We start from the raw sequence: 13,532 nt of genomic DNA, 5'->3' as shown, positions 1-13,532 counted from the left end.
TATCCTCGCTCTCCAACAAATCCACAAGGTTCAGATCTGCTCCCACCAGCCCTAATCTGTACATGTTGTTTTTCATAGCTGCCTAAGGAAAACAGGCACGTGCCAAATCCAACCCCCACCCCCCTGACCCCATTCTTGCTCCCATAAAGATGGTGGGTGCCATGTTAATGGACCGGACTTCCGAATCATTATCGATGCGGACTCTGCACGTTCTCTCCATGTCTGCATGGCTTTCCTTCCAGGCGCTCCGGTTTTCAGACAAATGAGGGGGGGGATCTTATAGAGACTTATAACATTGTAATAGCACGAGAAGGCTAGATGCAGGGAGGATGTTCCTGATAATGGGGGAGTCCAGAACCACAGGTCACAGTCTGAGGATATAGGCTAGACCATTTAGGACGGAGATGAGGAGACATCTCTTCACCCAAAGAGTGAAGAGCCTGTGGAATTTATTACCACAGGAAGTAGTTAATGCCAAAACATTGAATGGGTTCAAGAGGCAGCTGGACATAGCACTTGGGGCGAATGGGATCAAAGGTTATGGGGAAAAAGTAGGAGTATTGAGTTGGACAATCAGCCATGATTGCGATGAGTAGTGGAGCAAGCTCGAAGGGCCAAATAGCCTCCTCCTATCTTTTATGTTTCTATGTTCTATGTTTCCCTCCCACAGTCCGAAAGGTGTGCTGGTTAGATGCATTGGCCATGCTAAATTCTCCCTCAGTGTACCCGAGCAGGTGCTGGAGTGTGGCAACTAGGGGAATTTCACAGTAACTTCATTGCAGTGTAAATGTAAGCCTTACTTGTGACACTAATAAATAAACTTTAAACTCCCCTGCCATTTCTGCAGTGACGGAGAGGCTCTCTGTCAGTGTGGAAATCCAGGCTTTAACTTAATTTGGCTGCTCATGTTAAGAAACACAGAGTAGGAAAATTGCCCAGTGCATCCTTAAATCTTTCACTTTTGTAACGAATCACAGCATCAAAAGATGTCAAAAGGTTAGACATGTCAGAGCTGGAAGTTAATGATTCAGAAAATAACAAACATCCATCCGGAAACTCTGCTTTCATTTTTGATTCCACCTGACTTCAGGTCATCTGGTTGATGTGGTTTGCAATTTGTGAAAGGAGTAATTGTGGTGGATGTAACCAGTCGCTATGCAGTTACAGGAGAAATTGCTTGTGAGCGTGCTAATTAACTCCCATTCAGTTTCGTTGTGTTTTTCCTGTTTTCCTTCAGGGCTGTAAATCCCGAGCTCAAGTCGTATGCACTGGGAGTTCTGTTCCTGCTTTTGCGATTGCTGGGTGAGTTTCTACATATCTGTGTTTTTCTTATATATTAAATGGAGAAAGCCACGTGGTGAAGGGGTCATCATGGAGTAGGTAAGAGGATGAGAAGAAGCAAGAATTAAAGGTTCTGTAGCAGCAGGTTCAGATGTGAAAAGGTTGCCGGAGTAATTGAATAATGTGGAGATGCCGACGTTGGATTGACCCTTTGACCCTGGGAAAAAGACTTTGACTATCCATTCTATCCAAGCCTGTCATAATCTTGTAAACCTCTATCAGGTTCCCCTCGTCATCCTCCAACGCTCCAATGAAAACAAGTTTGTTCAACTTTTCTTCATAATCCATACCCTCCAAACCTGGCAATATCCTGGTAAATCTCTTCTGCACCCTTTCTAATGTATCAATATTCTTCCAGTAGTGTGGCGATCTGAATTTGTACACAATACTCCAAATGTGGCCAAATCAAAGTCTTATACAGCTGCAACATGATTTCCAATTCCTATACTCAACACCCCGACCGATGAAGGCCAGCATATCATACGCTTTCTTGACCACTTTGTCCACCTGAGTTGCCACCTTGAGGGAACTGTGGATCTGCACGTCTAGATCCCTCTGTATGCTCATATTTCTAAGGGCTCTACCATTTACTGCATACTTTCCTTCTGCAGTAGATCTTCCAAATCGCATCACCTCACATTTGTCTGGGTTAACTTTCATCTGCTGTCTTTCAGCCCATGTCTCCAGCCGATCTATATCCTGCTGCATCCTCTGACAATCCTCCTCATTATCTGCTACTCCCCCAATTTTTGTATCATCTGCAAATTTACTAATCAGACCACCTACATTTTCCTCAAAATCATTTATATATATATTAAAAACAACAGAGGCCCCAGCACTGATCCTTGTGGAACACCACTTGTCACAGACCTTCAGTTGGAAAAGTACCCTTCCTCTGCTACTCTCTGCTTTATATGCCCAAGCCAGTTTTGTGTCCATCTTACCAGCTCACCTCAGATCTCATATGTCTTCACCTTCTGCATCGGTCTGTCATGAGGAACCTTATCCAAGATTTTACTGAAGTCCACGTACACAACATCTACTGTCCTGCCCTGGTCAATTTTTCTTATCACTTCCACAAAGAATTCAATCAAGTTTGTGAGGCACAACCTCGCCTTCACAAAACCATGCTGCCTATTGCTAATAAGCCTATTTTCTTCCAGATGTGAGTATATCCTGTCCCTAAGAATTTTCTCCAATAATTTCCCCACCACTGAAACAAGGCTCACCAGCCTGTAATTTCCTGGATTGTCTGTTCTGCCCTTCTTAAACAGAAGAACAATGTTAGCTATTCTCCAATCTTCTACCTTGCCCTTGACTAAAAAAGATACAAAGATTTTGACCAAGGCCTCAGCAATTTCTTCCCAAGCCTCTCAGTATTCTGGGATAGACCCTATCTGGCTGTGTGGACATGTTCATCTTAATGTTTCTCAAAACCTCCAATGCCTCCTCCCTTTTTATCTCAACATGTCCTAGAATGTCAACATCCTTCTTTCTACACTCATCATCCACCACATCCTTCTCCTTTGTGAATATTGACACAAAGTACTCATTAAGTACTCTTTAATCCTGTCAGCCAAGGATAGTTCAAGCCCCTTTAGCCCTCCCCAAGTCTCTGTTTAAGTTATTTCCTGCTATCTTTGTATTCATCAAGAGGCTTATCTGTTTTCAGTTCCCTGAAATTAATGTATGTATCTTTCTTCTTTTTCACTAAGCTCACAATCTCTCTTGTCATCCAGGGTTCCTGAATCTTGACATCTTCATCTTTCATTTTTACAGGGACATACCTGTCCTGAATTGTTAACAACTGATTTGTCCATCTTAATGTTTTTCAGAACCTCCAATACCACCTCCCTTTTTATCAATCCACAGATCAGATGTGGATTTATCCTCAAACAGCCAACCCCAGTCTACATTCTCTAGGTCCTGTTTAATACTATCATAGTTAGTCTTACCCCAGTTTAGTACTTTCACTCTGGGGCTCCTTCTGTCCATTTCTACAAACTTACAGAATTGTGATCACTGTTCCCAAAATGGTCTCCCACTAAGATGGGAGACCTATCAATCACCCATCTGGGCTTGTTTCCCAGAGCCAGGTCTAAGATGGTCCCTTCCGAATTAGACTACCTACATATTGCCTCAAGAAGCAGTCTTGGACAAGCTGAACAGACTCTGCCCTGTCCAAGCCCCTGGATCTAATCCCAGACTATGCTGGGAAAGTTAAAATCGCCCATCACAACAACCCTGTTGTTATTACATCTTCCCTTAATCTGCTGACATGTTATTTTCCCCACTCCACGCTGGCTGTTGTGAGTTCTGTAGTACAACCCCAACAGTGTGATTGCACCGCTCCTGTTCCTGAGTTCTACCCATATGGCTTCACTCCATGATCTCACCAAGATGTCCTCCCTCTATATATCTGTGACATTCTCCCTAATCAGTAAAGCAATACCCCCACCTCCTTTGTCACCCTCTCTATCTCACCTGAAGTATCTCAATCCTGGAATGCTAAGCTGCCAGTATTGCCCTTCTTTCATCTAAGTCTCTGCAGTTGCCGCAACACCATAGTTCCATGTAGTAATCAATGTTTTAAGTTCATCCACCTTACCTGTCATACTCATTGCGTTAAAGGAAACACATCTCAGACCATCTGTCCTGTCACGTTTTGTACACTCTCCCTGTGTTTTATTTCTCTTAGCCTTAGTGGACACATTCACTGAGTTCTCCACAGTCTCTGTACTCTCTGACCTGCTGCTATGGATCCCACGCCTTATTAGTTTAAATCCACCTGAACTGCACAGTCAAATCTCCCCGCTAGGATGTTAGTGTCCTTCCAGTTAAGATACAACCCATCATTTTTCTACAGGTCCCATCTGCCATGAAGAGATCCCAGTGGTCTAAAAACCTGAAGCCCTCCCTCCTGCACCAATTCTCAAACCACTTGGGCTTGAACAAGCAAGATCCAAGCCTAGCCATTTTAATAAGTTTGAGGAAAGGATAAACTAAAGTTTGGTGAGAGATGGGACAGGAAGTGCCTCTGTGGCGTGCCTTGCAGAAGCAGAGGCAACCCACCATTGGCAGGACGATCCTGCCACTGTCAACGAGGTTTGTTGTTCTGTGCATTCCACCACTGGGAAACCCACAGTAGGGGTTTGCCATTAGCAGGACTGGAAGATCCGACTGGCAAGAGCAGCTGGAAAATCCTGGGCATGGAGTATGAGAGTGAAGTAGTTCACTACAGGTTAAACACCATGGAGTAAAAGTGGCCCATAGCAACGTGTCAACCTTGGCTCAAGTGGTAGCATCCCACTCAGGCGAGGGGCAGACAGTGGGAAGGTCTGTTGACCTTCGGCAGGATCTTAACGATTTTGTGATGAACAAAGTCCTAAAATCCTGCCCACTCTGTTTTGCCCTTATTTCCAACCCGAGCTCCCTTTAAATGAACCACTTGGTGGCATGGTGGCACAGTGGTGAGCACTGCTGCCTCACAGCGCCAGGGACCCGGGTTCGATTCCCGGCTAGGCTCACTGTCTGTGAGGAGTCTGCACATTCTTCCCATGTCTGCATGGGTTTCCTCCGGGTGCTTCGGTTTCTTCCCACTGTCTGAAAGATGTGCTGGTTAGGTGCATTGGCCGTGCTAAATTCTCCCTCAGTGTACTCAAACAGGCGTTGGAATGTGGCGGCTAGGGGATTTTCACTGTGGCTTCATTGCAGTGTTAATGTAAGCCTACTTGTGACACTCATAAACTTCATTAGGATCAGCAGAACTTGCTGATATAATGCTTAAGAGTGAATGTTAAACTCTTAAGCATTATCAGTCCACCTCAGTGTGACAGTGACTGCGCTGTGCTGGATGGTCAGAAATCTGATTGAAGTCAATCACTTAGTTAAAATTGTTGAAACCTGATTCTCTTAAAGCTTTCAAAAGTTGCATTTTAGATCCAGCTGCTTCATGATTTATTGATCAAGCCTAACTTGTTTGCTTTGTCAGCAATTTTTATAACCATTAAAAAAAGATCTTGGCTGTTCAGGTTCCTTCACTGCATAACTAGACTAAGTTGCAAAGTTCAGTGCAAACACTTACTGTGTGTGATCTGCAGAAGGGCTGATATTTTCTGTACTAATGATCACAGTTAATGCTGAGCTAATCTGTCACTTCCTCCATTTTGCCCAGTGACATTAATCCTTAAACGCTGCCCTCTGCTACCTCGCCTGAGTAATCATTTATAGTTTGCATGCCAAGACAAAGTCAGGGGGAGGGAGGACTTTTTTTTGAGCCAGCAGCAGAGAATCGCGCTCGACACAGCATGTGCCAGACGTGACCCTCAGAATTAGATGAGTCAGTTGAGAGAGTTGCATCACCCCTGAGCTGTGTCCTGTTTGTCCCCAGCGCCCACACACAAGCAGGAGGCATGGATCTGGAGAGGGAGCCCAGACATATTTCCCACAGTACCACAATAACACCAAGGTTTATTTCTCTAGTGTCTGTAATGCAGTGTGGGAGAGAATGAATGAACTGAGTCTTCAGAGACCATGTAGAACTTTAACAAAAATGGCTTTATTCAGCATGCATGAGCAAGAGCAGAACTCCTGGCTGTAACTACAGCTTGTTTCCGAGCTACTCTACTGAGCACTGGTTCTTAAATATTCTTACACTTTTTCACATTACAAAGTGATAGATTTCCATTAGCTCATTAGATTGTTACTTTGAACTGGTTACAGTTCTGTTTTTGATCACATTACACGGATCCATTGTCCTGTGTGCTTTAACATAATTGTTTCCTGGACAAATCCTGCCTACCTGTTTACAATATCAAAGCATCGTGTTTGTCTGACTGATATCGATGGGCTATTAATTGTCCCATCTCCTGGATATTTGATCCAGGTTCCATCTCCTGGATATTTGATTAAGCTTTCAGAGGCACAATGGGTCCTCTAGACCTTTTGTAGCCTTGATAATTGATGTCAATTCTCATATAGCTGTTGCAACCTTGGAGCAATACCATCTGGGGTGTGACTGTTTTAGTGTCAACTGAAATATAGTTATTTGTATTTTGTGCTGTCTGCCTGCAGTGAGTGTGGATACTACAGTGCTGTCTATTTAACCCTTTCCATATATTCCTGTCCTGCTGCATCCCATACTCCCTGGATTTTGCCCTACTACATGCAGTAAAACATTCAACGTCCCTCATAGGAGTGTTATCAAACAGAACGTAACACACAGCCACTGAAGAAATATTCAGGGGGGATTCTCTGGCCTACCTGGGGTGCGTTTCTCATGGCACAAGGCGGCACACCATTTGACCACAGAGGATCATCTGTCCCACCACTGTCAATGGGATTTCGCTGGGAAACCCGCGGTAAGGGTGTACCGTCGGCAGAACCAGAAGATTCCACCGGCATAAACAGCCAGAGAATTCTGGCTGTTAGCTCAAGAGTTTTGTCAAAAGGGGTAGGTTTGAAGATGTGTCTCAAGGCAGGAGAGCGAGGGGTCGAGAAATGGAAATATTTACAGAGGGAATTCCAAGGCTGAGAGCCTTGGCAGCTGAAGGCATGGCTGCCAGTTGTGGAGTCAGTTAAATCAGGAATGTACAAGAGACCAGAATTTCAGGAGTGCCGATACCCGAGGGCTGCGTAGGGGAGGAGGAAGTTCAGGATGTGGGAGATAAGAGGGATTTGAAAATAAGGGTGAGAATGTTACAACCAATCCTTGCTCAGCCAGGGTCAGTGAGGGTCACTGTGCACAGGACAGATGAGTGAATGGGACTTCCAACGTAATGTAGAGATGCTAAGGTCAACAGAATGGGAGGTGTAGGTACTTGTTACAAACTCTAAATCTCACTCTACCTGCCATTTCAACTGTGCCACAAGAGATATAGGGTGAAATTCTGCACAATCAAAATTAAGTCTTTTACATATGAAGAGTCTGACAAAGGTACATTTCCTCAAAATAAAATTCATTGAAATACTTATCAAGGTCCAACCAACCTTTCCCACTTATTGCTACAAACCTTATCATCAATAACGAACAATAACAGCAAAGTAAGGGAACATTAGCACTTTCAAGTGACTGTGATTGGCACTGCTGCCTCAAAGTGCCAGGAATCCGGATTCAATTCCGGCCTTGGGTCACTGTCTGTGTGGAATTTGCATGTTCTCCCCGTGTCTGCGTGGGTTTCCACAGGGTGGTCAAACCACTGCATCATTCAAATAATGAACAAGACAAGGCTGCAGCATCAAATCAGTTACTTGTGCTGCATATAACACAATGAATGGGATTTTCCAACAACCCCTGCCCCCCAGCCCCAGGGAACGTGTTGTAGTATTGGAGATGGCCCGCCATTGGCCAACAACAGAATCTTCCAGTCCCGCTGCTGTCATGTTGTTCGCCCCCTCTGCCGCTGGGGAACGCGGGGTGGATATTTGTCATCTCTGTCTTAAATGGGCAACCCTCTTAATTTTAAACAGTGACCCTTAGTTCTAGATTCTTCAAGGAAAGGAAACATCCTCTCCGCATCCACCCTGTAAATAACCCTCAGAATCTTAAAGGTTTCAATCAAGCCGCCTCTTACTCTTCAAACCTAACCTCTCCGAGTTTTCCTTAGAAGACAACTTGCTAATTCGATATATTAGAATCATAAAATCCCTGCAGTACAGAAGGAGGCCATCTGACCCTTCGAGCCTGCACCAATAACAATCCCACCCAGGCCCTAACCCCACACATTTACCCCACATTGCCCTACACTAAGGGGCAATTTAACATTGCCAATTAACCTAACCCACCTAAGGCACACTGGCACAGTGGTTAGCACTGCTGTCTCAAAGCAACAGGGACCAGGGTTCAATTCAGGCCTTGGGTCACTGTCTGTGTGGAGTTTCCAATTTTTCCCCGTGTCTGTGTGGGTTCCTTCCAGGTACTCCGGTTTCCTCCCACAGTCCAAAGATGTGCGAGTTAGATTGATTGGCCATGCTAAATATCCTTTAGTGTCAGAGGGATTAGCAGGTTAGGTATGTGAGGTTTCAGGAATGGGGCCTGGGTGGGATTGTGGTTGGTGCAGACTTGATGGGCCAAATGGCCTCCTTCTGCACGGTAGTGATTCTATGATTCTATGAACCCGCAAACCTTTGGAGTGTGGGAGGAAACCGGAGTATTAATCTAGTAAACCTTCTCTGAACTGCTTCAATTGCATTTACATCTTTCCTTAGATAAGGAGGAAGACCAATACTGTACTCTAGATGTGATCTCAGCAATGGCCTGTACATCTGAAGCATAACCTCCTTACTTTTGCAATCAATTTCTCTCACAGTAAACGACAATCCAACTGGATATGGAACACATGTTAATAATCATTGCTTTTTGCTATGGAGCCATCATCAATCATCTCTCAACTATTACACCCACTCTTCCTCCTATCTCATCTGCATGATTGTAACCTTGATGAAGTGTTTCGATTCACTGGTTTAAGCAGCTTATGGAACATTTAATACATTTACATGAATATCATGTGCCAGTCATCTGTCGAGATGTGATTCCTTTTTGAGTGATAGCTTCCGCTGCTCCATACGTCTTTCCTTCCTGTATAGTTCTGATTGTAATACATTTGTGAAGGTCATTAGGTAAATATGAAGAGCAGAAGTTTGAGAGTTGAACAGCATGATTCCATTAATCACTGGTTGTGACTTCAACACTTCTTATTCATGACGACCGAATGCTTCTTCAAGCAAAGACAGTTTTCTATCCAATTTGCAGCTTAAGTACCAAGTGCCTCGTCTCTGTTGTGTATTTTGTGGAGCACCTTGCCAAGTGCTTCTGAAAGTCAAGATATATTGGGTCATACCACCATCCACAAATGTGATCACATTCTCAAAGAAGGTCATCAGATTTGCGAAGCACATCATCCTTCTCAAGCTATTCCTCATTTATTTTAAACTCTTGATCCTCAGTTGCTTCATTTATAGTGTAAGAAGCCTCACAACCAGGTTAAAGCCCAACAGGTTTATTTGGAATCACGAGCTTTCGGAGTACTGCTCCTTCATCAGGTGAGTGACTCCTTCGTCCACTCACTTATTGAAGGGGCAGCACTCTGAAAGCTCGTGATTCCAAATAAACCTGTTGGCGTTTAACCTGGTTGTGAGACTTTTTACTGTGCCCACCTACCCCAGTCTAACACCGGCATCTCCACATCCTAGTTTGTAATGACTTTCCTCATTGTTAACATTGAACTAACTGGTCACTGACTCTCCAGCTGAAGCCTTTATTCTGTTGAAGATTGGGATCATATTAATGCTTGTGCCAGCTTTCCGCATCTATGGAGCTGTGATGAATGTTAAATTACAGTATGACCCTTTGACCCTTCAAGGCTGCACTAACCATAGTGCCCAGGCACTGACCATACTATCCAGTGAACCCATTTCTCTGCAGCCATTTGCTTGAATATTTTTAGTCAAATTCCTTGGAGTGTTCTTCACCAAATTCCTCAAGATCCAATCCTTTGTTCAAGGGTCGCACTTTGGACTGCTGCACAATGTTGCACCTCTGATTTGATTTGATTTATTACTGTCACATGTATTAGTATACAGTGAAAGGTATTGATATGTGGGGTTTTAGGGATGGGGCCTGGGTGGGATTGTGGTTGGTGCAGACTTGATAGGCCAAATGGCCTCCTTCTGCACGGTAGTGATTCTATGATTCTATGAACCCTAGCTATGACTGTAAGACTATATTCTGCACTCTATGCTGGGTGGGAGGAAACTGGAGCACCCAGAGGAAGCCCACACATTAGTATTAGTCTAGTAAACCTTCTATACAGACTAAACATACCGTTCATAGAGTACATGGGGAGAAGGAAAGGATAGGGTGCAGAATATAGTCTTACAGTCGTAGCGAGGGCGCAGAGAAAGATCACCTTAATATAAGATTGTCGCATTCGAAAGTCTGATGGCAGCAGGGAAGAAACTGTTCTTGAGTCAGTTGGTACATGATCCCAGACTTTTGTACCTTTTTCCTGATGGAAGTAGGTGGAAGAGAGAAGGTGGGATTTTCCAGCCATGCCCTCCACAAAACTGCAAAATCCCACCCAAGGTCACAGATCTTTCCACGGTCCGTTCCTCGCCCACTCTGCTTCCCATGTTTGGTGGAACAGGAAAATTCACCCCAGTATGGTCCTTGATTCTGCTGTTTGCTTTTCCGAAGCAGCGGGAAGTGTTGATGGATGGAAGGCTGCTTTGCGTGATGGATTGGGCTATGTTCACAACACTTCATAGTTTCTGCAGTCTTGGTGATGGCAGGAGCCATATCAAGCTGTGATTCATCCAGATAGGATGCTGTAGGGGATTTTCACAATAACTTCATTGCAGTGTTAATGTGAGACTACTTGTGACTAATAAATGAATAAATAAACTTTTTAAAATAATTGGTGAGAGTCATAGTAGACATGTCGAATTTCCTAAGCCTCCTCAGAAAGTAGCACGTTGGTGGGCTTTCTTAACTAAAGCATTGGTGTGGAGGGATCAGGACAGGTTGTTGGTGATCTGGACACCTAGACACTGAAGCTCTTGACCATTTCCACTTTATCCCCATTGTTGTAGATAGAGGCATGTCCTCCACTAGATTTCCTGAACATAAAAATAGAACATTAACAGCACAGTACAGGCCCTTCGGCCCTCAATGCTATGCCGACCTGCGAAACTAATCTAAAGCCCATCTAACCTACACTATTCCAATCTCATCCATATGGCCATTTAAATGCCCTTAATGTTAGCGAGTCCACTACTGTCGCAGGCTGGGCATTCCATGCCCTTACTACACTCTGAGTAAAGAACCTACCTCTGACATCTGTCCTATATCTATCACCCCTCAATTTAAAGCTATGTCCCTTTGTGCTAGCCATCTCCATCTGAGGAAAAAGGCTCTCACTGTCCACCCTATCTAACCCTCTGATCATCTTAGATGCCTCTATTAAGCCACCTCTTAACCTTCTTCTCTCTAACAAAAACAGCCTCAAGTCCCTCAGCCTTTCCTCATACGACCTTCCCACCATACCAGGCAACATCCTGGTAATCTTCTCTGCACCCTTTCCAATGCCTCCACATCTTTGCTATAATGCGGCGACCAGAACTGTACGCAATACTCCAAGTGCAGCCGCATCAGAGTTTTGTACAGCTGCAACATGACCTCATGGCTCCGAAACTCAATCCCTCAAAGTCGATGATTGGCCAATTTGATTCTTTTTTGTTGTTGTCGATAACACTTTGCAATCTTCTTCCCTCTGACCAGGGTTCATTCCCCCTCCTCTCATCTTCGGTGCTGGGATCGACTCAACCTGCCTGTTCTGGACCACGATCTGTGGGGAGCTGGGAGCGTGTATGCTGTATGATAACGTGGTTTACCGATACCTCTACATCAGCATCGCTATCACACTGAAGACATTTGCGTTCATCCTGTACACGACAACCTGGCACTGTTTGAGGAGGAACGCCGGCAAGTACATTAGAGACGATGAGAGAAATCTGCAGCCACTGACTGCGAGCGACCTTTTTGCATCGACCTTAACGTTGGACGCTGTGGGAAGGGACTCTAGCCAACCTCACTCGCAAAAGACCAAATTTATCTACAGTCTTGAGGACCATGAATGGTGCGAAAATATGGAATCTGTGCTATAAAACAAACTTTTAAAATTTATTTTGTACTTTTTTTGGGATGGAGAGAGGAAAAAAAAACAGCATAACATTGCCTCGAAGGTGCATTCTTAAACTTTTCACATTTTTCTTCAGAGTTTTTGGTTCCAGGCCAAGAGGAGGACCTCATAAAGACTGCAGAATGACTACTGAAAACACGATGATGCTTGTGTGCGGGGAGGGAAGGGTTTAATCAGAGTCACCCACTGATAGATTGTCAAAGGCCATAATCACAATTGACATCTTGCTTGTGTTGAGGTGTGCTGCGTCACAGGGTGAGGGGGCACAGCTCTGACCGTGCCAGTACCCCACACGATGACCTCTTGGTTTCAATCGCGCTACTGTGGGCAGTTGCCAAGTGGAGGCCAGGCACTCCCCCCGCAGTAGTATATAGGACTGACTGTTCCACCTAAAGAGAGGCCCCCTTTGAATTGTGGGGAGGAAACTGGGACAACCCCCTCCCCCACCCCACCTCCTCTCGAAACCTTTCCCTTGCCTTCTTTACCTGGAGAACGGGGAAAGAAGTGTGGAGAGCTCTGAGTGCCAACTCATCCAACACCTGAAAGTTGAAATGGAATCCCTTTAGGAGGCACAAGTGAAATTCAGATCGACAGAGAGTGCCACAATAAAGGAGAGAAAACTAGGCCATATGTGGGCTCAAGGTGGATGATGAGCGCCACAAGAGTTCAATTAAAAAAAAGACCTTAACCAAAATAAAGAACAAGGGACCTCTGAGAAATGAGATTCCAACAAAGTCTCTGAACGTTTTGTTCTATTGTAAATAAATTCGTGAATTTCCCTACACTTAGCAATAGACAGAAGAAATAATTTGCCTCTTTGGTATCGGTCAAAAATGTTTTGCTCCTGTCCTTGGTTACGGAAGAAGTTCCACCTTGACATGAAGGTTTCTCCCTGAAGGGAATGCCGACAGGCTCCAATAAATGAACGCTTCGTAAGTTATGTGTTACTTGAAAGGTTATATTTGAGTTTTAAATAGCAGTTCTCAAAGCTCCCTCAAGGCCCAGAGAAACTCACCGGTGTCCTGCAGATTTATTTTGAGTCACCAGTGTCTGACACACACACACAAATCATAGAATCACCTGTGTGTCGGCTGCTTTTGAAAGAACCATCCAATTATTCCCACTCCTGCCCTTGTTCCATAGCCCAGCATCTTTCTTTTTTACAAGTACTAGGTGCACTACAGGATTGGTCATGCTAAATTTCCCGTTAGTGTCCTGGGATGCATAGGTTAGAGCGATTAGCAGGGTAAATATGTGGGGCTATGAGGATAGGGCCGAGACGGGATTGTTATCGGTGTAGGCCGAATGGCCTCCTTCTGCACAGTAGGATTATATGGTTTAAGACCAAAAGACAAAAAATAGCACAGCGCAGGAACAGGCCCTTCTGCCCTCCAAGCCTGCGTCGATCACGATGCCTGCCTAAACCAAAACCATATGCGCCTAAGTCCATATTCTTCCATTCCCATCCTATTCATGTATTTGTCTAATTGTCCC

At 44.5% G+C, this 13,532-nt stretch overlaps 1 protein-coding gene across 1 annotated transcript in view; it reads left to right on the top strand.

Moving 5' to 3' along the window:
* The window catches only part of slco3a1a (solute carrier organic anion transporter family member 3A1a), a 190,834-nt gene extending 177,870 nt beyond the window's left edge, over positions 1-12,964 (top strand). Inside the window, exons 9-10 of the mRNA XM_080214017.1 lie at positions 1,238-1,302; positions 11,618-12,964. Of these exons, the coding sequence (XP_080070143.1) occupies positions 1,238-1,302; positions 11,618-12,003 (451 nt within the window). The 3' untranslated portion in view covers positions 12,004-12,964. The remainder of the gene's footprint in view (positions 1-1,237; positions 1,303-11,617) is intronic.
* The last annotated feature ends 568 nt before the right edge of the window (positions 12,965-13,532 follow it).

Source organism: Carcharhinus amblyrhynchos, chromosome 28, assembly GCF_965287045.1.
Source record: "Carcharhinus amblyrhynchos chromosome 28, sCarAmb.v2.hapA, whole genome shotgun sequence".
In the NCBI taxonomy this organism is placed as follows: Eukaryota; Metazoa; Chordata; class Chondrichthyes; order Carcharhiniformes; family Carcharhinidae; genus Carcharhinus; species Carcharhinus amblyrhynchos.
The sequence above is the reverse complement of the archived record's forward strand: the minus strand, read 5'-3'. Positions and strand labels throughout refer to the sequence as shown.